At 46.5% G+C, this 21,835-nt stretch overlaps 2 protein-coding genes across 2 annotated transcripts in view; one reads left to right on the forward strand and one right to left on the reverse strand.

Moving 5' to 3' along the window:
* Positions 1-3,246: 3,246 nt before the first annotated feature.
* SIGLEC15 (sialic acid binding Ig-like lectin 15) lies at positions 3,247-13,249 on the forward strand. Its single transcript, XM_014949370.1, has 4 exons — positions 3,247-3,298; positions 6,003-6,386; positions 9,226-9,585; positions 13,017-13,249. The coding sequence occupies exons 1-4, from the start codon at positions 3,247-3,249 to the stop codon at positions 13,247-13,249; spliced, it is 1,029 nt and encodes a 342-aa protein (XP_014804856.1).
* Positions 13,250-15,546: 2,297 nt separating this feature from the next.
* Positions 15,547-21,835, reverse strand: part of EPG5 (ectopic P-granules autophagy protein 5 homolog (C. elegans)) — a 62,986-nt gene continuing 56,697 nt past the window's right edge. Inside the window, exons 42-44 of the mRNA XM_014949371.1 lie at positions 20,490-20,705; positions 19,342-19,456; positions 15,547-17,565 (exon numbers count right to left, since the gene is read on the reverse strand). Of these exons, the coding sequence (XP_014804857.1) occupies positions 17,383-17,565; positions 19,342-19,456; positions 20,490-20,705 (514 nt within the window). The 3' untranslated portion in view covers positions 15,547-17,382. The remainder of the gene's footprint in view (positions 17,566-19,341; positions 19,457-20,489; positions 20,706-21,835) is intronic.

The following is a 21,835-nucleotide window of genomic DNA, read 5'->3' on the forward strand; positions in this document are numbered from 1 at the left end:
ATAACAAGTTGCTGTCTGCCAATGCATGTGGTGCAAGGGTGATCGCTGAACAGAGAGCACATCTGCTCAGAAATTATCCTGGCATGCTTCTGGGTCGCCCTGCAAATTTCATCAACCATCCATCACAAAATGCTGTGGGGGTTAGGGGAGGTGACCACTCTACAAGGGGTTAATCTCGACAAGGAGTCAGCCAAATAGGAAAGGTTAAAAGCAGCTGGGAAATTCTGCTGGCCCTGAAAAATATTCACATTAACAAGGTACAGTCAGTGACCATCTCAATCAATCTATTTCAGCATCATTCTCCCCTTCTTCTGTGCTTTCTCCACCAGACCATGCCTTTAAATTGCAATCTATATGGTATGGTATGGTACATAAGCCCTTACAGTGTCACTAACACACAGTTACTGTGGTCCAAGCAACACCCAGACACCATAGTCCTCATCTTTCTTAGTGACTCATGAGGCCACCACCCGGATTCAGGGCAGACAGAGGAGGCAAAGTCCAGGGAGCAAAGGCTGCTGTTGGCCTTCAAACCCCCAGGGCTGCTAATGATGGACAAGAACAGCCATGAAGGTGACGGAGACATGAGATGCTCCCCTTCAGCTGCCAAAGAGCACGCCATGAACATTGGCAGGGTGGGCAGATGTCTCCCTGTCCTTGGCTGAAAAAATGTCACTGGCCTATAGTCAGTTGCTACTTACTTGTATTCACAGGTTCCTCCAGTTTTTATTTACAGATTCTTTTTATTTAAATGGGTTCATCCATTTTCTGAATGGGAAAACCCACAAATTCCTATTCTCTTCTCTTTCTCCAGGTTCCATGCATTTTCATAGCACAAGAAAGCACCAGAGACCAGAGAGTCTCTGGGACCAGATCTGTGATTGTTTCTTCTGTACAAGAACTGAGGGAAGATACTAGTAAAGTAGCCTAAAAATCCTGTCATTATCCTCACTGTCATTTTGCCCTTAAAAAAGATTTACCAAGAAGAAAACCAGAATTTGATGAATGTGGAAGGCATCCTGGTTTTGGTGTTGGACCAGAAGCATATATCCTTACAGAGATCTTAGACACTATGTAAACACAGAACTGGGGAAAAAAGGTCACAGATAACAAGGTCTGTGGGTCACATACCCCAAGGATGGGGGTTTTTTTACAATATTTTCTGGCTGTTTCAAGTAATTTGCAAACATTTTCAGCTATACTTTTTCAAATCTGCATTTACAAACACTAAAACGCTTCTTTGCAAGTAGCTATCTCATGGTCTAAAAATAAGATCAGTTTAGAGATAAAATCTGAAGGATTCACACTTCTGTATTGATTTGCCACATATTTGTCTAGAAGATGCTGGGGCAAAACATCAGAGAGGGAGAGGTTGATACCAAGCGTTAAGCACAGCTGCTGTTCTTTACATTAATCACTTATGCTTCACTGTAACACATGTTTTTAGCATGGATTTCACTTCAATCTTTTACTTCGATCCACTCGGTCCCACTGTGCCACGAGTGGTGAAATGCTTAAAGACAGTCACAACACCAAAATGTTTACATCACAAAGACATAACATCAGTATATGGAGGAAAATGAGGAAGGTACAAGAAGAAAAGGGATGGGATAAGGATGGAGGTCTCTTATTCACTGTTTCCCACCCCTCATACCCTCCGGTTTCTCTCCTGACAATGGCACGTGTTACTTTTAACAGCTGTCAAGGACAGTCTGCAAAGTAGTGAGAGAACTGGGCCCTGGTTTTCCTGCTCTGTGCATAGGGACTGAGTAGGGGTCCAAGTCATTAGTTGAAATAACACCACCCTCTGCTGATTAGCAACAGGTCTGAGACACTGTAAATAATCATAAAATGGTTTGGGTTGGTAGGAACCTTAAAGATCATTGAGATCTAATCCCCCTGCCATGGGCAGGGACACCTCCCAGTAGACCAGGTTGCTCAGTCACTAGGTTCTCTTAGAGCTTCCTCCAAAAAGTCTGGGATAACAGAACTCCCTCCCTCCCTAACTTTGGCTGGAACAAAGAAAGGCTTCAGAGAGCAATGAACAGGCTTAAAGCTACTGAATCTCCAAGTCCCTCCTCTGGGAGGTATTTTACAGCAAATTATGAAGGGCACACACCTGGGGAGTTTCAGGAGAAGAGGTGAGGAGCAATGGGGAGCCCTGGCATGGCTGCTGGGGGAAGGTGCTGTCTCCTGGCACAACGAAACTGGCAGTAGCTGCTCAACAGCAGCATCTTATCCTGGCTCTGGGAGCCCTCCATTGGCTGCACACCCCTCGCTGCCGGCCAGAAGAACCCTGTGGGGGCTGCTGTCCCCCTCCCCAAACAGTACAACAGGCAGCAGGACCCTACAGAAGAGGAGCTGCCAAGATGAGAAGAGAGATCTGGATGGACATCATCAGCCCTTCCTCCAGCTGAAGCAAAAGCAGCAAACCTCAGGCTGAGCCTCGACAGGGAATGGACACCCCGAGGTTAAACTTAACATCACAGGGGTGCTGTATAGGAGATGGCTTGGAGAGGAGCATGGTCACCTCTCCACAAGCCCTGAGCTCCACAGATTAGCAGACTGCAGGGCAAGGTTGCTAAAGCTAAACCCAGGTGGAAAGAGCGAGCATTTAAGCAGGGATTCTGGGCAAAACCTGGAGCTCAGCTGACAACAAGGAGGAGAACAGCTCATAACTTGTCAGGGACATGGAGACCAGGGAGAGCCAGGGGACACCAGAGCACTCTTCCACCACTGAACCTTGGCACAAGTGCTCAGATTATTTCAAAAGAAGAAAAAAAAATCAAAGTTTGTGGGTTTGGTGTTGTGGATTTTCTTTTACACCTAGGGATGACAAGAAGGGATAAAGCACAGGTGGTTTGCAGTCTCCAGGTCCAGGAGGAGGAACTGCCTCAACCCACCTCCTTTGGCAGATTGCAAGAACTTCCTCCAGAACACTTGAAAACCAGTCCCTTTTGCCCCATTGCAGAGATGGAGTAGGTGTTTGCAGCCCCAGTCCCCTGCCTTCAGAGGAAAAAGGGTAATGCCTGATTCCCTCTGTTGCATTTTTCACATGACTGACCACAAAACTAATATCTGACTCCAGAGATGGTTCAGCCAAACGACTCATTCCCTCCAAGGAGAGGAAAACCACAACTTCTTCCATCCCTGGAAAAACCTTCTGTGCCTGCGCGTCCAGCAGCTCAGAGGTAGTAAGGACAGTTCTGGTTTGCTGATACACCTCACTGGAGAACAACAACCAGCATGAGAGAGTTTGGCTTCTTTCTTCTGTGCCTCCTCCGCATCTCCAGGAAGGGTGAGTTCTGAGCTTGCTACAAATCCTGGTCCAATCAGGGCTTTTCTTCTCACTCTAATCACCAGGGAAGTGCCTGGTATGATGAACTCTCCAAGAACTGCACCATCCATTGCATTGCTTAAAAGAATCACGAAATTCCAGGTGCATGTGGGAATATTGGGAAAAAAAAACTCAAAGGCTTAACTCTGCAATCATCAGAAACCTTTGGTTTGATGTCTTTTTGCATTTTTTGCTTTTTTAATTTGTACAGGGAGTTCTTCATCTAACTTTTCCCCTGCATTGTGAGTAGCATGTTCCATGTTCCTAGGAGTTATTGTGCAATGGACGCAATTTACTCCCATTCCACTACACAATTTAGCTCATGTTTGACTTCCAGTATGCACTTAAGTTCCACTAAACCCAATGCATTTGCTTAGATATACTGTCAAATAGTGTTTGCTAGAGCAAGGTTGGTGTCTGGGGTGGTCTCCAGCTCTTGGTCTTGTTACTGTGTTCACAACCTCAAACAATTTCCCTGTCAACCAGCAGAACCACTCACCTGAAAGCTCCTTCCACACCTGGTGTAAGGTGTGCAGGATATTTGCCTGTGACCTTCAATCCCAGGAACGAATGGAGGTTGGATATCAGCAAGAGGAAGCCCTCGAAAACCTATAAGGTTAAAGTTAAATTATACACAAGATGCTGAAAACTCCCTCCACTCATAACCGAGGCAAACAGCATTCCCATAGAAATGGGTGGAGCTGATGGAATGAGAAACACTTATTTTTAACACTATTTCGCATGTGGAAAGCAATGGGGATATTTACGTGCTAAAAATAATGTTCTTTGCTTAAGATTAAAAAAAAAAAAAAAAGCAAGCCAAAAAGGGTGGCAGAGAAAAGCAAATCATGTACTCAGAAGCACATGATCTGCAGTTCTCCAAATGTAAGGGTCACAGTGACACGCTGCAAAATAACCAAACATAACGTGAAAGAGAATAGAAAGCAAGAACATTTTCTGTTTTCACTGCCAGGTCTTTGTGCTCAAAGCTTCCTGGAGCTCCTGTGGCTGTGTCACCTGGCATTTGAGATTTACTCAGCCTGGAAAAGGTACTCGTACAGTTGTCATAATGACACGGCAGCCCGACTCCAGACCCCAGTAACCAAAATACTGGCTTGGCCCTGATTCCACCTAAATAAGTTGACGGCGGAGAACCGGTCCCACACTGGCCTTTGTCCATTGTGCAGTGCACAATAGATGCACACAAGCTGCCCTGCCACTGTGACACTTGCCAAATACTATGGAGAACAGATATGGGAACAAGCCAAAAAAAAAAAAAAAAGTCTTATCTTAGAGTTTACTTGATTAACCTGACAGCTGAATGAATACCCAGAGACATCAGTGAAGCCAGAGAGACCAGGGACGGGTGGCAATTACAGGACACCTTTACATTTTTTGCAGTTATTCTTGGCTATTGGGGGGAAAGCTCCTGATTTAATGAAGCCATCAGTCGAGTTTTATAAGACAGGAACCTAGCCACAGACGCTCCTGAAGCCACAATCTGCTGCTACAGCTGTTGCAATTAGCAAGACAGTGGGTAGGTACACATATCTGTACGGAAAGCACTGCCTACAGGTGCTGTTTGTTGATCCCCTTGGTTCCTGGGGAAGAGAAATGGATGAGACATGGAGTTTTCCCCCTATACTTCACAGGTGGGGAGCGCCCAGTTAGGTGAAGGCTGTTTTCATCATCAGCCAGAAACGATGGTGGCAACAAGGTTCATCCCCCCACCAAGATTGCACTAGTTTCCTTTTGTGATGGTGGAAGCACTGAGCACTGGAGACATCAGCTGTGGCTGCCTTCCCCAGGGGTAATGCCACCACCAACTGAACAACTACTGTAATACAAGAGTGTGTCTGTGCATGTTTCCTGAGGCAGGGCTGCTGCACCAACTGCACTTCAGTGCCTAAAGCCACCACATCTATGAACACATGCAAAAATTTTAATTTTAGATATTTTGGAAAAAAAAAAATAAAAAAAAAAACAAACCAAAAAACCACAACCCAAAGGTCTGATCCTCCAAACACATAGATAGGGACTCTGTCAGGAAGTGCAGTGACAGGACAAGGGGTAATGGTTTTAAATTGGTAGAGGGGAGATTTAGATTAGATATTAGCAAGAAATTCTTTGCTGTGAGGGTGGTGAGGGCTTGGCCCAGGTTGCCCAGAGAAGCTGTGGCTGCCCCATCCCTGGAGGGGTTCAAGGCCAGGCTGGATGGGGCTTTGAGCAACCTGCTCTAGTGGAAATGCCCCTGCCCATGGCAGGGGAGCTGGAACTTGATGATCTTTAAGATTCCTTCCAACTCTAACTGCTCTATGACTCTGTGATTCTGTATCTGTTAACTGCAAAATACTCTGCTACACAACTTAAGATGCTGTACTTCACTTGACAAAGGGGAGGCCTGCTTAAGAGTTAAATCACTTGCAACACAAGCTGGTCAGTCCCCTTGGCTCTGCTGCAGAATGGTACCTAATCCAGTCACTGAAACTGGGCTGCAGAACCATCCCCAAGTCCTCAGCAAGAGTCCCCAGCAGCACAGGGCCCACCACAGGAACAGAGCATCCATTTTCTGAGCAACAAGAGAGCAGATGGAGGAAGGATGCCCAATTTCCCCTCTTAAACACTCCAGATAAATCCGTCTCCATCATCTCTTTTCTGCTTCTAGGCGTGCAGTCCAACAGCTGGTCTGTTCATGTCCCATCTGATGTCACCGGTGAAGTTGGGAAGATGGTGATCCTGCCCTGCACTTTCACACACCCCTACAAAACGTTTGACCGGACCCTCACTGCCATTTGGAGGATCAAGGAACCTTACAACGGCACGGTGGTCTTCAAGTGTGTCAGCCAGAGCTCCAGCGAGCTCTGTAAGACTGCTGTCAGCTACAAAAACAAATACAAGCTGCTGGGCAACCCCCGGCACAAGGACCTTTCCATCAGGATTGACAACCTGACCTGGAGCGACAGCGAGAGATACTTCTGCCGGGTGGAGTTGTCTGGAGACATCCATGACAAGTACGAAAGCAGGAATGGGATAAAGCTGCATCTGATTGGTAAGAGGGCATGAGAGCCAAAGGGGGCAGAGCCATCCCGAAGGGAAGCGAAAGCCACAAGGTGGTAACAGAAGTTGACCTGAGATGTCTTCCCAAGGGTTGGCTTTTCCATTTCTGTGGATAATTTATAACATTTGGGCAGGGAATACTCATTCCCTTCTGGAGTCTTCCAGCATGAGGTGACATCCACAATGCAGTGAGGAGAATAGAAACAAAACTGGTAAGGAAAAAGCCAGGCTCTGGCTAGTGGGGTAAGAGCCAGCCAAGTCCTGGGCATCAATACTCATGACAAGAGGGTTAGACTAGATGACCTCTAAAGGGCCCTTCCAATCCAAAGTATGTGTTAGCAAATGTAAGCACAAGCAGGTCTGGATGGCCACAGGGTCTTGGGAAGACAAGATACCACCCAGCATTCATATGCCATAGGTCCAAGCTCCTCTGGAGACGGAAAAGTTTAGTACAAACAGACTGAAACACAGCTCTGATCAACAAATGTCCAACTTGTGTGGCTGGCAGTCTGTCAACATCTAAAACTCCTTGGGCTCACCTCACCATTGAGGTACACTTATGTCCATTAGAGGATACAAGGAGAAGCTTCACATCCTCTTGAAGGTTGTTACTGTCTCCAGCTTGGGCTGAAACACCATTTTGAATCCAGAGTAAAAAAACCCAGAGCTCTTACCCATATCTGGCTGAAAGCAGCATCTCCAGCTGCCATGGTCACACTTAGCTAAGCATACTCGATGTTGTCCCTGGGGAGAGCACACAGCCCCAGGCTCCACCACTCTTGGCCAAGGGATCACTTAGAAACCATGGGGGCAACAAGCACAAAGAAAAGCATCTTTGAGGCAACACTAGACAACAGTTGCACAAGAGGAGAAGTCCATCCAGAGGGTGGACATTGCGTGGAAGTGACATTTGGATCCCCAAACGAGCTTGGGACACATTGTGATGGAAGTTGGATGGATGTACTCATGGCATTGCTCCTTCCTGTGGAGCCCATAGACTAAACAGACACAGGGACAGAGAGAAACGCAGAGAGGTGACCCACACTGCAGCTAAATCTGAGTGGGGTTCAGCTCCCACTGAAGCCCACCCGCTGCTCATAGTACAGAGACTCCAGGCAAGAGCCCACCACAGCAGTGGGACTCACTTGCTCTGTCAGGTGAATTAGATGGGTGAAAAAACTTCTAGAGCTTCTCAGCACAGCAGAGAGACGGCAGAGCAATCAGAGGTGAATCTCCAGCACAGACCACACTGCCCTGGCTGTGGCCCTCCATGCCCAGGGTGGATGCTCCATCCCTGGAGGGGGAGCTGGAGGCCCTGGAGGCCAGGCTGGAGGGGGGGGCTTTGAGCAACCTGGTCTGGTGGGAGGTTTTCCTACCCAGGACAGGAGGTTGGAATTGAGTGATCTTTAATGTCTCTTCCAAACCATTTGGGTTACTAAATGAGGACACTCACGTAGTTCCTTCAAGTTTTGACAATGCCTTTAGGAACCAAATGCAATGGGGCCAACGGGTCAAAGAGAAGAGGACCAATGGCTTGGTCATAGCTTGGTCATAGCAGCTACACTTCCTTAGATTAGACCACAGATGACATGTTTAACAGCACCTCTCAACATTTTGGAGCCCTCAAACGATCTTTACCACTGTTCATGGTAAAGCACGATCCATGTGCTACAAACACAAGATACAATTAGTGGCCTTATCTTGGTATTGGCGTGCTACCCTAAAGCAACTGGGAACCTACCCCAGCTGTTGGATGGTCATTACAGGGTTGGAGGAAAACATCAAAAATTGGTTGAAGCAATGAGTGGAAACATTCCCTGTCAATAATCTGCCAAATCTGGCAAGTTTCTGGCACCAAACCCAGGGCTTGCACAGATTCCTCCATTTGTGCTCTAGAGGTCAGAGACCAAGGGAGTTTCCACAAGATGCCTGGAGAGCACCACGGTTGCCTTGTCCTGTGCAGATGCAGCCAGTCCAAAAAGGTCACCAAATGCACTTGTGCCACAGATAGAACTGGGCCATGACTCATGGTGCAACTGCAGAAAGCAACCCATCTGGAGCACCTCTGCTGTGAGGACAGGCTGAGAGAGTTGGGGGGGTTCAGCCTGGGGAAGAGAAGACTCTGGGGAAATCTTAGAGCCCCTTCCAGTCCCTCAGGGGGCTCCAGCAAAGCTGGGGAGGGACTCTGGATCAGGGAAGGGAGCCACAGGATGAGGAGGAACACTTTTAAACTGAGAGGGGAGATTGAGATGAGATCTCAGGAAAACATTTTTTCCTGTGAGGGTGGTGAGAGCCTGACCCAGGTTGCCCAGAGAAGCTGTGGCTGCCCCATCCCTGGAGGGGTTCAAGGCCAGGCTGGAGGGGGCTTGGAGCAACCTGGTCTGGTGGGAGGTGTCCCTGCCCAGGGCAGGGGGTTGGAACTCAATGATCTTTAATGTCACTTCCAACCCAAACAATTCTATGATTCTATGACCCTCACAGATGATTGCCCTCCTACAGCACAGTTCCTCTACCTTCTGCCATCTCAGAAGGTCACAGCAGCTGAAGTTGACTGAAACTCAGAAAACTGTGTAAAGGCATTAGAGGGATAAAACACAGAGTACACATCCTTGCGTTCAGGGCTTTGCTGGGCAAACACCTTTGCTCCTCGATCATGCAGTGTGGAGAAATCTAGGAAATGAAAACACTGAGATAAATGAGGGGGGTTTGATCCCAATGTGATATAACACACCAAGGGTCCACCGAGACCAAGAGCTCATTCCAAGTGTTTTGGGTTAAACCTGCCTTTGACAACTGACGCGCTTCCCCCTCCCTTGTTGTGGTTTCCACAGCTGCTCCCAGGATCATCAACATCACCGTCAGCTCCAACGGGGATCGCACCTTCCAGGCACGATGCACTGCCGAGGGGGAGCCAGTCCCTGCTCTGACCTGGACAGGACCTCCCTCCACCAACCTCACCTCCACCACCAGCATGAACCACCGCGTCACCAAGGAGCTCCGGTACCTGACCCAGGATGGAAAATACACCTGTACCGCCGTCAACAGCCACGGGAGAGCGGAGGGGGCTGTCTACTTCTATAAATTCAAAGCATCCAACAGCTCCTTCTTCCTCGTCCTGATCTTGGTGCCGCTGGGAATTAAAGTGCTCATTTTGCTGGTGATGGTGGGCTTCACCTTCTTCTCGAAGGGAGGTAGGTATCGCTGTTTCCCTCAGCCATCTTCCTCCATCAGACTGGTAACCAGCGATGGGAAGCGGCAGATAAAGTCAGCCAGGAGGGGGTAGTTGTGGTTTGGATTTTTTTTTTTTAATTATTATATGATTTTCCACCTTAGGAGGACACTTCTAATGGGAAAAATCTAACGGGTAGTAAGAGAGACCTCTTGGTTGGCTGGTCACAGCCTGCAGACGAGGTCTCCTTTGGGAAAGGATCTTTGAAAAGACAGAGGGAGGAGTTTCCCTGTGCCCAAGAAAAAAGGCCGATAAACTAACAGATGGGCACCTAGCAGAGAACCTGCTGCCTGCACAACTAGGTTTTTAATTATTTTTTTTTCTTGAGGCAGTCTAATTACTACCTCTTCCCCTGTAGCCCATGGGGACGATTTACCTGCATCCCATGCAACAGTTTAATCTCCTGAGGTTACAGACCATCCCTCTTGGTCCCCTGGGCATGATACCCAGGTTCTTCCCCATCATCAGTGAAATCCCACCTCCCAGACACACCACAGAATCACAGAATGATATGGGGTTGGAAAAGACCTCCGGAGATCATCTAGTCCAGCCCCTGCCAAAGCCAGTCCTCCTAGAGCAGGTTGCACAGGAACGTGTCCAGGCAGGGTTTGATTGTCTCCAGAGCAGGAGACTCCACCACCTCTCTGGGCAGCCTCTTCCAGGGCTCTGCCACCCTCAAAGGAAAGAAGTTCCTCCTCACGTTTAGATGGAACTTCCTACGTTCAAGTTTGTGTTTTTCCTGAGGAAAAACTTCCTTATGGTGAGGGTGGCAGAGCCCTGGAACAGGCTGCCCAGGGAGGTCATGGAGTCCCCTTCTCTGGAGATCTTCAAGACCCGCCTGGATGCAGTCCTGAGTGATGTGCTCTAGGAAATCCTGCTTTAGCAGGGGAGTTGGACTAGATGATCTCTAGAGGTCCCTTCCAACTCTGACAATTCCATGATTCCGTGATTCCATTACCTCTTGCCCTGTCCCTGGGCACCACTGAAAAAGGACTGGCCTCATCCTCCTGACACCCACCCTTCAAGTATTTATAGGCCTTGATCAGATCCCCCCTCAGCCTTCTCTTCTCCAGACCCAAAAGACTCAAGTCCCTCAGCCTTTCCTCATCAGAGAGATGCTCCAGGCCCCTCATCATCTTTGTAGCCCTCTGCTATACCCTCTCCAGCAGCTCCATGTCCTTCTTGAACTGGGGAGCCCAGAACTGGGCACAGTACGCCAAGGCCACAAGAGCAGGGAAACACCAGCTTGTAGGAGATGAGAACTGGCTCATGGACTGAGGGATGAGACTTCCCCAAGAAGCCCAGAGGCCACTGGCCCCGAGCCCACCGCATGGTGGCACAGGGAGGAGGGGACCAGGAGGGCCTCCAGGCTCTCATCCTGTCTTTCAGGCTGGATGAGATGTCACATCACCATGACTCATCTGTAGACACAGTCTGATGTCAACATCTCATCTTGCGAAAGGCACCACTTGCCTCAAACTGCAGAAGCAGTAAGACCAGAAGTAAGATCAGAAACTATTTGCTCCTTATAATCCAATGTGAAATTCCCACCCTCATGAAGGGGATCACACTCCTGACAAAAAGTCTCCTCCTCATTCACTGGCACGTCACCACCACCCTCCAGTGCAGCTCCCTGAAAGCTCTGTGTCAGTCCTGGCTCTGCAGCTCATTCCAGCCACATTGCTAACCCACATCTTCCTTCCCACTTCACAGGTCCCTCCTCTGCCCCTTCCAGCCTGGCCCGGTAAGGACGTCCTGCCTTCTACTCCTTATCCAGCAGGAGGGTGGAGATGTCTAAGGAGAGAAATGTAACATGTTCTTGGTCTTGGCAATAACCTTTGTGCCTGAAAACAGGCTCCTGGGGCAAGGACAGGGTTGGGCTGATGGACAGGCAAGCTGGTGTGAAGGACCAAGGCTTGGTCACTGCTGGGAGGAGGCTCTGGCTTGGGTAGAGCTAGGAAGAGACCCCACTGGTGTGAGGACACAGGTCTGGGGAAGCAGGTTGGAGAGACCATGGCATGGGGCAAGGGCCTAGCAGAAGTTTAGGTGGGCCATAGGCCCAGACCATGGTAGAAAGCCACATTAAGCTAGCAAAAGAACCATCTATCCAAGGGACTGGTGAGGGGAGCAGACGGGGATGGCACTTGCAGCAGGGTGATGAATGATGAATAAGAGAGGGAAACTTTGTGCAGCAGAAACTTTCACCCCCTCTGCACCCCAGTCTCTAATAGGGCACAAAAAGGGCCCATGTCAATGCTGATGAGCTTTGCAGAAGCGTATGGAGATGCCAAACAGGCCACCTCAGAGCCAGGGCCCAGTTCTTTGGCTGGCATCCATACCACACTCCCACAGTACACAAACTAAAAACCAAAAGCAACCCTTAGGCTAGGCCTGCAGAAGGTGCACCTGAGGTCAGTATTATTACATCTGCCTGGGAATACTGCCTTCCAGCCCGAGTTATCCCCATGGGATGTCTCCTTCCCCTACCTTAACCCAAGAAAGATGGCCATTTCAGCAGGACTGTCAGGTGTACACCATTAAGACACGAAGAGGCAATGGGGAATTTAATCCTGCAGGTACACTTGTAATAATTATTCGGAAAGGAACGGTTTTGCTGATTCAACAGTGTCCAAACCACACAGCACCCTTGACTGTATTTGCATAGATACATACTTATCTTGATGAAGCTTAAAATCCAAGATCCTCCATGCTCTACACAGAATCATAGAGTGCCTTGGGTTGGAAGGGACCTTAGACATCACCTAGTTCCAACCCCCTGCCCTGGGCAGGGACACCTCCCACCAGACCACGTTGCTCCAAGCCCCCTCCAACCTGGCCTTGAACCCCTCCAGGGATGGGGCAGCCACAGCTTCTCTGGGCAACCTGGGCCAGACTCTCACCACCCTCACAGCAAAGTTCTTCCCCCGATCTCATCTCAGTCTCCCCTCTTTCAGGTTAAAACCCTTCCCCCTCGTCCTATGGCTCCCCTCCCTGGTCAAGAGTCCCTTCCCAGCTTTCCTGGAGCCCCTTAAGGGACTGGAAGGGGCTCTAAGGTCTCCCTGGAGCCTTCTCTTCTTCAGGCTGAACCCCCCCAACTCTCTCAGCCTGTGAAATGAGAAGATCCTTCTCAGGAGAGGTTTGCCCAATCTCCTGAGGCTTCGAGCAGTGGGACAGTCGCAGGAGTTAATGCTAATGGTGTAAGAAATCATTCTAGATGCTTTAAGATGTAAAACATTAGTATTTAAGTGCCCGAGTTGCTTCTACCTGCTGCAGAGGGGTGGCTCCGTATCAGCCAGCAGCCACCCACACTCCTCAGCTCTTAGCTGAAGCCACTTAGGAAGTCCAGAGCCGCCAGAAATGTCTCTTCACCTCATTCCCTCCTTCCCCTGCCAGGCCACAGCTGCAAGACTCCACCTACGAGAACTTTGACCGCAGACTCGGCGGCAGCCAGACTCTGCCCACAGAAAGAAGAGCATCAAGACGCAGCTAAGGACCTGGGCGACCTCCTCCCCACCCGCTCCCACCTGCTCCAAACACACCTGCCTCCCCTGGTGAACATGAGACTGCCGCCCAGCGATGTGCAGAAGGTCAAACAGGCCTTGCAGGTCCATGTTTTCCACCTCTGATGCCACTTAGAAGCAAGACAAGCCTTTAAAAGGGAAGACTGAAGAAAGAAAAAAAGAAAACAGGGAGGGATGGATCTCGAAGAGCAGAAGAGGATCTACAGAAGACATCAATTCTCACCAACCTGTGTGCTTTTAGCCTATGTATCAGACAGCGCTTAGCAAGCAGGTAACACACTACCATTTCCTCACATCACCTCGCTTCGGCATTTTTCAAATATTACTTCAAAAAAGCAGTTTCCACTGCTCCGCTTGTGAAACCACACGCAGCTTCCCACAGCCAGCAGGTGAAGCACCTTCATGTTTCAAATACCAGCTGTAAAACAATTGCTACTGGAATTTCTGCAGGGGGATTTGTTATTATTATTATTATTATTATTATTATTGTTATTATTATTCCTTAACTTCCAGAAGAGTTTATTTAGAAGTTTTAAAAAAAAAAATCCTAACTTTCAAGAGGAGTCTAAGCAAAAAGGAGAAGAGGTTTTCTGAAGGCTGGTAGAGCTGGAAGCAAGACACAGGAAGAGCAGTCCATACTGTAACTCCACTGCAGGTCCTCCTGCTTACGTGCACAGACAAGCAGAATCTCAGAACTTCGTGATAAATATGCTGTGAAAACGTTTCAATAAACTAAATTGGCTTTTTTTCTTAAAAAAAAGAAAAAGAAAATTATTTCTAAACACTTTCCAATCTCTGTGTTACATGAAACAGTTTGTCTGAGGTGAGGTCAGTGCCACAAAGTCACCGACCATCCACAGACAAGTCCCTAACCCAACTGTGAACATGGTCCAACGCCAGGGGAACAGACCCAGCTGATGGTACAGGATGATGCAAGTCAACCTGGAGTCTTGGTCAGGCAAAGGCCCAGGACAGGGCTGTGAAGAGCGGCGGGTTGGCACAGAGGAGGAGGAGGAAGAGGAATGAAAAAAGGAGGAGTGACACGAACCTACTTTCAGGCTTGTACCACTGGATTCGATGCTCTGTGCAATCACTCCAGTGCAGGAGCCCCAAAAACTCTTCTCCTAATGATCCTGCTTCTGCTGGCAACCACCACTGGCCAGGAGCCCGAGCTGCTTCTGAGCTACCATCAAGCTTGTGATCCTGCTTGCAAACCTCGTCCCCAGCCTGGGAATTACTGCTTTGAAGTCCACTTCTTTGTAACATCTGTGCTGGGAAAGTGAAAGTGCAACTTTAAATGACATGGTCTGAATAACAAAGATTAAAAAAAAAAGAAAGAAAAAAACATCTCCAACCAAATTGTTATTAACACTGAAATCTACAACACAAATCTCAGTTTTCCTTCCGAGATTACCTGGTTACATTTACAATGTGACCAAGGACACTGCAGATCAGGGCAGGAGAAAAACCAGAAGAAACAAAAAATCCATCTGTTGGGCAGCATTCAGAGTGAGACCCCAAATTCTGGAGTTCACATTTGTGACAGAGAACTGCCAGTGGATCTCTTGGTTCATAATCCAGGCGTTTGAGGAAAGGACAAGTCCAGAATTCTACCAGCACTGAGCTCTCCAAGAAGTCAGGAGATTGGTTTGTTGGTGACACGTACAGCAAGAGCTGTAGCTCATGGTCAATCTTCCTCACTTCGTAGGACCTACGAAGTTCAGAGAGTACTTTAACCACGATAAAACAAATCATTTTCATCACAATTATTAAATTGAGAAATGGGGGTAAAAAAAAATGCAGTCAACAGCACAATTTCTATGAGATCTTAAGCAGTAAGTTATTAAAGAAGCTGTTTCAATGGTCAAGACAAATGGATGTGATGATGGGTGTCCATGGTGCTTGCTGACAGCAGTGACCCCAGCCTGGTCCAGCCCTGCCCACCAGCAAAGCCCTCAGCAAGAATGTTGCACCACCAGCACCAGAGGCACAATTTTCCCCTATTTCCCTCCACGCCACCAGCTGTCCCCTCATTTGGGATAAATATGGAATTCCACAGCCTGGGTGAGCTCTGAGAGCTGCAAGAACAGAACCAGTGCACCACCCTATGGTCACACAGCCACAGGTGCTCCGGGGATTTTTCCAGGACAGAGAAGCATTATTTCTGACATTATATATAGATGAGATTTCTCCTGGTCTCTGGGCACAAAAAAACCCCAGGCTGTTGTATCACATACATGTTAAACCCAGGATGTCAAAGAGAAGAGTCTCCAGGCCACCATCAGCTGAGCAGTTGCATGGCATTCCCCCACCGTACTTTCATCTCCAAGAACAATTATGTATTACCTGATGTGGATCGCTCCAGCAAGCGGAAAATAACCATGACGTCTGTCACAAATTACTTGATTTTTTCATTTTTATTTCGCATGGTCTTTGCAGACATAGCATGTTATAAATACAACAATTGTAAAAACTCAACAGCTGTAACAATATCTCATTTTAAAAGTGCATGTCAAACACACGTATTTCTGGCTTCACATTTTTATGCAACTGATCGACAACATCGAATCTAATAAACCCAGTGCTTTTAAGTCTTTGAGGGGAGGGAAGGGGGAGGAGGAAGCCAGCAGAATGTATTCTTCCAGGCGTGAATTTTCCAAAAGAGTCTGCTAAAAAACATGCTGCATCGATATCTGGCTAATATACAGAGGGATGTACGTATATGTGTGTATATATGTATATGTATATACATTCATAGGCTCAAAGAGAGAGCAAAGAACGCTAAGATCACAGATTAAGATGAAGGTGATCTAACGACCCAGCTGGCTTAATTAGCAGAATCTGTTGAGAAGAGAAAAGGTGATTTTTTTCTCCAGCACCTGGACCACAGTCAAGAGCAACACTTTCAAAGCGTTATTGACCAGACAGTAGGTAGCACGTTTCCTTCCCCTAGTGACCAGAACCAATGTTTTACCGTGTAACCACGTTCTAAACATGAAGGCACAATTAATGCAGGAAGAGAAAAAGCAATTATTGTTCCTTCATGGAAGTGCAGGGATTGGGACTGCAGGACCTTGGGCCATCTCAGATAGATCAGTGATAAAAGGGACGTCAGACAAGCAACCGGGCAAAAAAAAAAACAAACCCTCACCTTCTGCTTTCCCTGAACAAAAGTGCATCTTATGATCAGACAAGGCAACAAAAGCAGTGATCGTTCAGCAGAAACAACACATTTACAGGCTCATGGTTCATGCTTTGGCAACAGAATTTTAACAAGCGATCACCAAATTTAATACAAGAAAAATACCTTTTTCACAGTGTCATCTAAAGTAAATTTCATGCCCCGCTAGGCAGAAAAGAATAAACTTAACAAATGGACACCCACCACTTAAGTCAGTGTTTCCTAAACCACCAAACTTGCAGAATTAAGGAATCTTATCTAACACGAACGTAACTGACTGCTCCCCTCCCAGGCACTGGGCATCTAGAAATTCCCACTCTGGATTTAAATCACCTGACCTAAAAAGAACTTGGCTAGAAATTACTTGCATTTAATCAAGCAATATGGATGCATACTCTAAATATTAGTATTTAGAAAACAGGAAAAAAAAATCAAAGTTCTTTAGTTTAAATTTTAGTTCATATTTACAGAAGTGGGAGAAGATTGTAGACATGCCTTTCAACATGAGAGTTTTGTGGGATAGGAAAAAAAAAAAAAAAGTCAAAATATAAAATAACATCTTTCCAGGTACAAGGATTTCACAAGTCTCCAGACACACACTCACATAAGATTCAGAGATATCCTGGTTAAGAAAATCAAAACATCTTTTATACACGATCCCCTACACACTCTGAACTGGCCTGAGCAATGACATGTTGGAAAATAAAAAAGGCACAAAGCAAAAAACTGAAGATGCTACAGGATGAGTTTTGCTATCTCATGATTTGTACATCTGTTCTCAGGTACCCTCCTCTCTGATGTGCACCATACACAGGAATATATTCAAGTGCTTTCAGTCAACAACAATAACAAAAAAAATCTAAGCAATTCTAGAGGCCTACGAATCAAAAGAAAAGAAAGAAAACCTCAAAGAGGAGAAGAATTTGCCGATGTGCAATCCCCATTTACATTTGTGACTTAAAGTGGAAGTCTGAAAGGTAAAAATTACTTGTGCAATAACAACATTAAATGTAAACCAGAGTAACCAACGTTGCGTGACGCTGCGCGCTCAGAGCTGCTATCGGATGCTGTCCAAATAATGCACTTCTGGGTACAGAGTGTTAATTAGGAGAGCCAGGAGATTATTGCCGTCTCGAAGACAGTGTTCTGGGTGCCTGATGAACTGGGAAGCCTGGGAGAGCTGCTCTTGGTAATCCATGTATTGTTTGTTTGATGCCATAGATTCAAGAGCATTCAGTGCCTGCAGACACAAGGGGGAAACTCCGTGAGCCGTGTGGAGTTCTGCCCACAACAAACCAGGTCACGAGACACCACATGCACAGTTCTGCTAGAAGATCCTGATCTACCGGAGAACACGGAGCGTTCGGAACAAAGCATTTGTCAAACACAATCACATAACAGTGTTTCAAGTCAACACATTTTTCAAGCTGTTCTCTCCCCTAGATCAACACAGCAACTGCTCTATCAAGGCCTGCTAGGATTCTGTAACCCAAATACTGTCAAATATTTACTTCATGAACTCAGGAGACGTGGTTTCAAGGAAGTTGCACTGAGTAACAAACTGCAGTACGCTTAACTATTCCTTTCAGGTTGATCTTATGAACACCTTGACTTTCCTAAAAGTATTATTTTGCTCCCATAAGCAACATTACAGAGACAATGTCAAGTTAGAAATTATATGTAAAAGAGCCTATGCTCTTTTTTATAGAACCAGCCAGGGCAAATGCTGGAATTATGTCCGAACAAGTTTCATTCACTTCTTAGAGAATCACGGAATCACAGAATTGTCAGAGCTGGAAGGGACCTCTAGAGATCACCTGGTCCAACTCCCCTGCTGAAGCAGGGTTGCCCAAAGCACAACACTCAGGACTGCATCCAGGCAGGTCTTGAAGATCTCCAGAGAAGGGGACTCCACGACCTCCCTGGGCAGCCTGTTCCAGTGCTCTGCCACCCTCACTGTAAAGAAGTTTTTTCTTATATTTGAATGGAACTTTCTATGTTCCAGCTTGAGCCCGTTGCCCCTTGTCCTATCGCTGGAAACCACTGAAAAGAGTCCGGCTCCAACATCCCTCAACCCACCCTTCAGATACTTATAAACATAAATAAGGTCTCCCCTCAGTCTTCGCTTGTCCAGGCTAAAGAGTTGCAGCTCCTCGAGCCTTACTTTGTGAGGAAGGTTCTCCAATCCCTTAATCATCTTTGTTGCCCTACACTGGACTCTCTCCAGTAGCTCCCTGTCCCTCTTGAACTGGGGGGCCCAGAAGAGAAACAAGTTGTACCACGTAAGTTACTTTGCTCTGGTTTCTAATCAACTCCTCTTTCCTCTTCTCATGCACTTACTGGAACAATAATAACAGTGGGTGCAAATGCTAAAGGAGGAATGTTTATTTGTCACAGGGCTTTTAAGCCCTGATCTCACACAAACAAACCCTAGTGTGAACGCAGCCCTGCTTTATCACTGAAAAACAGCGAAATCACAGCAGCATTGTTTTTTTCCTGTTTGCTTTAAATTCCTTCTACCTGCTTGGAGTTTCTGAACTTGGGGTTTACAGACCTAAGCTCATCTGCATCTTTCCAGTGTGTAATATTGGAAACTGATGCCTCTTTATTAATACAGAGTGCTGTACAAACACAGTGTTATCTAGGATGGCTTTAGCTTAGGGCTCAGACACACAGTTCTGCCACCAGAGCTGAGCAAACTCACACCAGCACCTGGCCCACTCGAGCTGCACTCGGCCTTGTCTCTGGCAAATTCCCAGATGTTTTTTTTGATGCAAGATAGTACAGAAGTTGTGATACACTCCCTTCCCTGAGAAGACAAACGAGAGCAACAAGCTATTTGTGAAATTGAGAAGTTAAGAGCCTGATGTAAAGCAGCAGCAAAAAAAAAAAAAGATTGAGGGCACTCGGCACCAAACACAATCATCAGGTTGAGAGCAGGATCTTACAAAGCTTGACAAGCTGCACGAGCACACAAAGAGGGCACATGGAGAAGCCACCAACTGGCACACACTACCTGCTGGGCCTTCTGTGACAGCTTTGGCTCAGACCCCGCTTTCAGGCGGACTTGGCTCTCAGTGGGAATCTGCACCAGGAGGAAGGCAGACAAACTGCGGGCGACCACCCGAAACCTTGCACGGGGAACAGGGGAGACAGAGAGAGAGAAGGTGGTATCAGATTTGCAAGTCCTGAACAGCAGATAATCTGGAAGTTCTAACCCATGAGATATCTCTTGCATGAGGAACACAGTAAAGGCTTTAGAGGACCTTTTTCAGAGCATTAGAAAAAAAATAAATCACTTGAATATATACAGAACAGATTATCATACATGCTAGAGGGTATATACCATACATATGAAATCACTTGAATATATACAGAACAGATTATCATACATGCTAGAGGGTATATACCATACATATGAAATGTTACATCTGTTCCAAGCCTAGCTGAAGTCCTGAGGTCACATCTGAAATAGTCCTTCACTTCACAGCCTTTGAAACATCTTTATCACCCAAATCAAAGGATGAGTTAGAACAAAACTACGATTTCAGAGCAATTTCAACAGGATTGCATCCCAGGAGGTCTTTATAAACACAACATTATGTTTAGGTACTCTGTTGAATTGGTATTCCACAAACATTTACATATTTTTTTCTTGGCATTCTTACCATGGTGAACTTGATTTTAATGCCTAACAACCAAATGTGGTGTCTCTTTAGAAGGGAAAGAAAGCACATATTTCTCTGAGCTTCTCTTAAGGTTTGCAATACCTCAGGGTTAAGATGGAAAAGGCAACAAGCACGTGATCAGGCAAAATTCTTGTGACGTCAACAGGAACAGTCTCCTACAGACCAGGTGAAAGAATTTTCCTCTCATTAACAGTCTCCCTACAAACCTCACTGGAGGTGAGCATTAAGCCAAAATCACAACTGTGTTTTCTTACCATTCCCACCACCAACTTTGCACAAGTTCATATTCACTACTTAACCAGATTCAACCACTTGTTACACTTTCTTTGTGATGGGCCCAAACAGCTTTATAGATTTGGGAACAGCCTAGATGCAGAACATCTTTTGACATCGCACCGTGCAGCCTGGGCCCAGGCTCCAGCTTTTCTAACACAACAACTCAAATAAATGAAATTACTGCACGTCCAACATTTACCTGGGTGACAAGGGAGATCTCCTGCCCAGCCCAATAGCACCGAGTATCCCAGAACTCAGCCTCTCCTCAGCCAGCTGGCTCTGCCTGGCCTGGATGGACAGCAGTGTCCGAATGACAGACTCAATCAGAATGGTGTCATCTTGCTCCATCTGAATCAAGGACAGCTGCATGGCTTTGTGCCACCAAAGAAACAGCTTTGCCTCTTCCTTCGCTGAGCTTTAGGTAAGATTTAAAGAACAAAATAAAACAAAATATAAATAAAAAAAAAATAAAAGAATCAGAGGTATAGGTTAAGAAGTTTGTATCTCTCCCCATTAGGCCCATGAAGAATTCAGGTAGTTAATTAATGACAGCTAATCTTACTATATGAGGATAGCATAACCCCACCAGTTATCATACTGCTGTAACTGCTGCCGTTACAGATTCCATGAGACACCAGCTAGCAGGTTTTAAGGGCCTGTAGGAGGACAAAAAACAATGCTTCCTGTTAAGCTTTACAGCTGAGAATAAATGATACTGCAGCCCTAAGTGGATTTAAAATTGTCTAATACTTGATATAAGAGGAATGAAGCTGTATCTCTACTCTTCTATTTTTGTTGTTCTCTTCTCTTACCAATAAAATGCTTTGGGAAGCACTAACTGTCGTTTCCACAGCAGTTTAGACTTTTAATACGATCCACAAAAGGAAACACTGAAGTTTTTTGTCCAGCAAAGCACAAGTTCCCCCTATGGTATTTTTAACCTTTCCCCAAGCAGTTTGCAGTTTAAGTTCACAGGCTCAGATTTTCCACATAAAGCAGCAGCACGAGTTTCCTGCATCAGAGTGTCCTCACGTCACTCCCCCCAGTCACTTCCCACCCCCTTGCTTTGATGTTCACAGCAAGGTTTAATTTGTTGTGGATGGTGGCTCTTCTGTCGCTTTGCACTTTGGCATCAAATTACTATGGCACCTACAACAGTGAAATTATTCTTTACATTTCAAGAAACAGTGGGAATGTACATTTTCCCAAAGTGTTCTTTCACAGAAAACTCGAACATAATCAACATGGAAAAGTGTTCATCACGTTTGCTAAATTCTGGCAATTTCAGCTGCAACTGCATATACAGTTGTGACATGCTTTAAGTATTATTTTAACCCCAAAAGCTATTCAACCTTTTGTCCCAGAGCTCTGTTATCTATTCAAGTTGTTTTACAGTGATGCAGTCCCCTAGCTCTGGGAGCCCCACCACATTCACTGGGTTCAGATTTGGTTCAGAGCTCCAGAGAGTCACCACTGAGCAGCTTTAAGCACCAAGGTCTCTTAGAGCATCCAGCCGAATATTTAGCACATAACTCATCCCACCTT

The sequence above is a fragment of the Calidris pugnax genome, unplaced genomic scaffold, assembly GCF_001431845.1.
Source record: "Calidris pugnax isolate Ruff unplaced genomic scaffold, ASM143184v1 scaffold144, whole genome shotgun sequence".
NCBI lineage: Eukaryota > Metazoa > Chordata > Aves > Charadriiformes > Scolopacidae > Calidris > Calidris pugnax.

Excerpts from the sequence above, each read along its gene's own strand:
- SIGLEC15 (XM_014949370.1), top strand. The coding sequence starts at position 3,247 with ATGAGAGAGTTTGGCTTCTTTCTTCTGTGCCTCCTCCGCATCTCCAGG. Across the intron at positions 3,299-6,002 it reads CCTCCGCATCTCCAGGAAGG|GCGTGCAGTCCAACAGCTGG; the intron begins GTGAGTTCTGAG and ends TTCTGCTTCTAG. Across the intron at positions 6,387-9,225 it reads GATAAAGCTGCATCTGATTG|CTGCTCCCAGGATCATCAAC; the intron begins GTAAGAGGGCAT and ends TGGTTTCCACAG.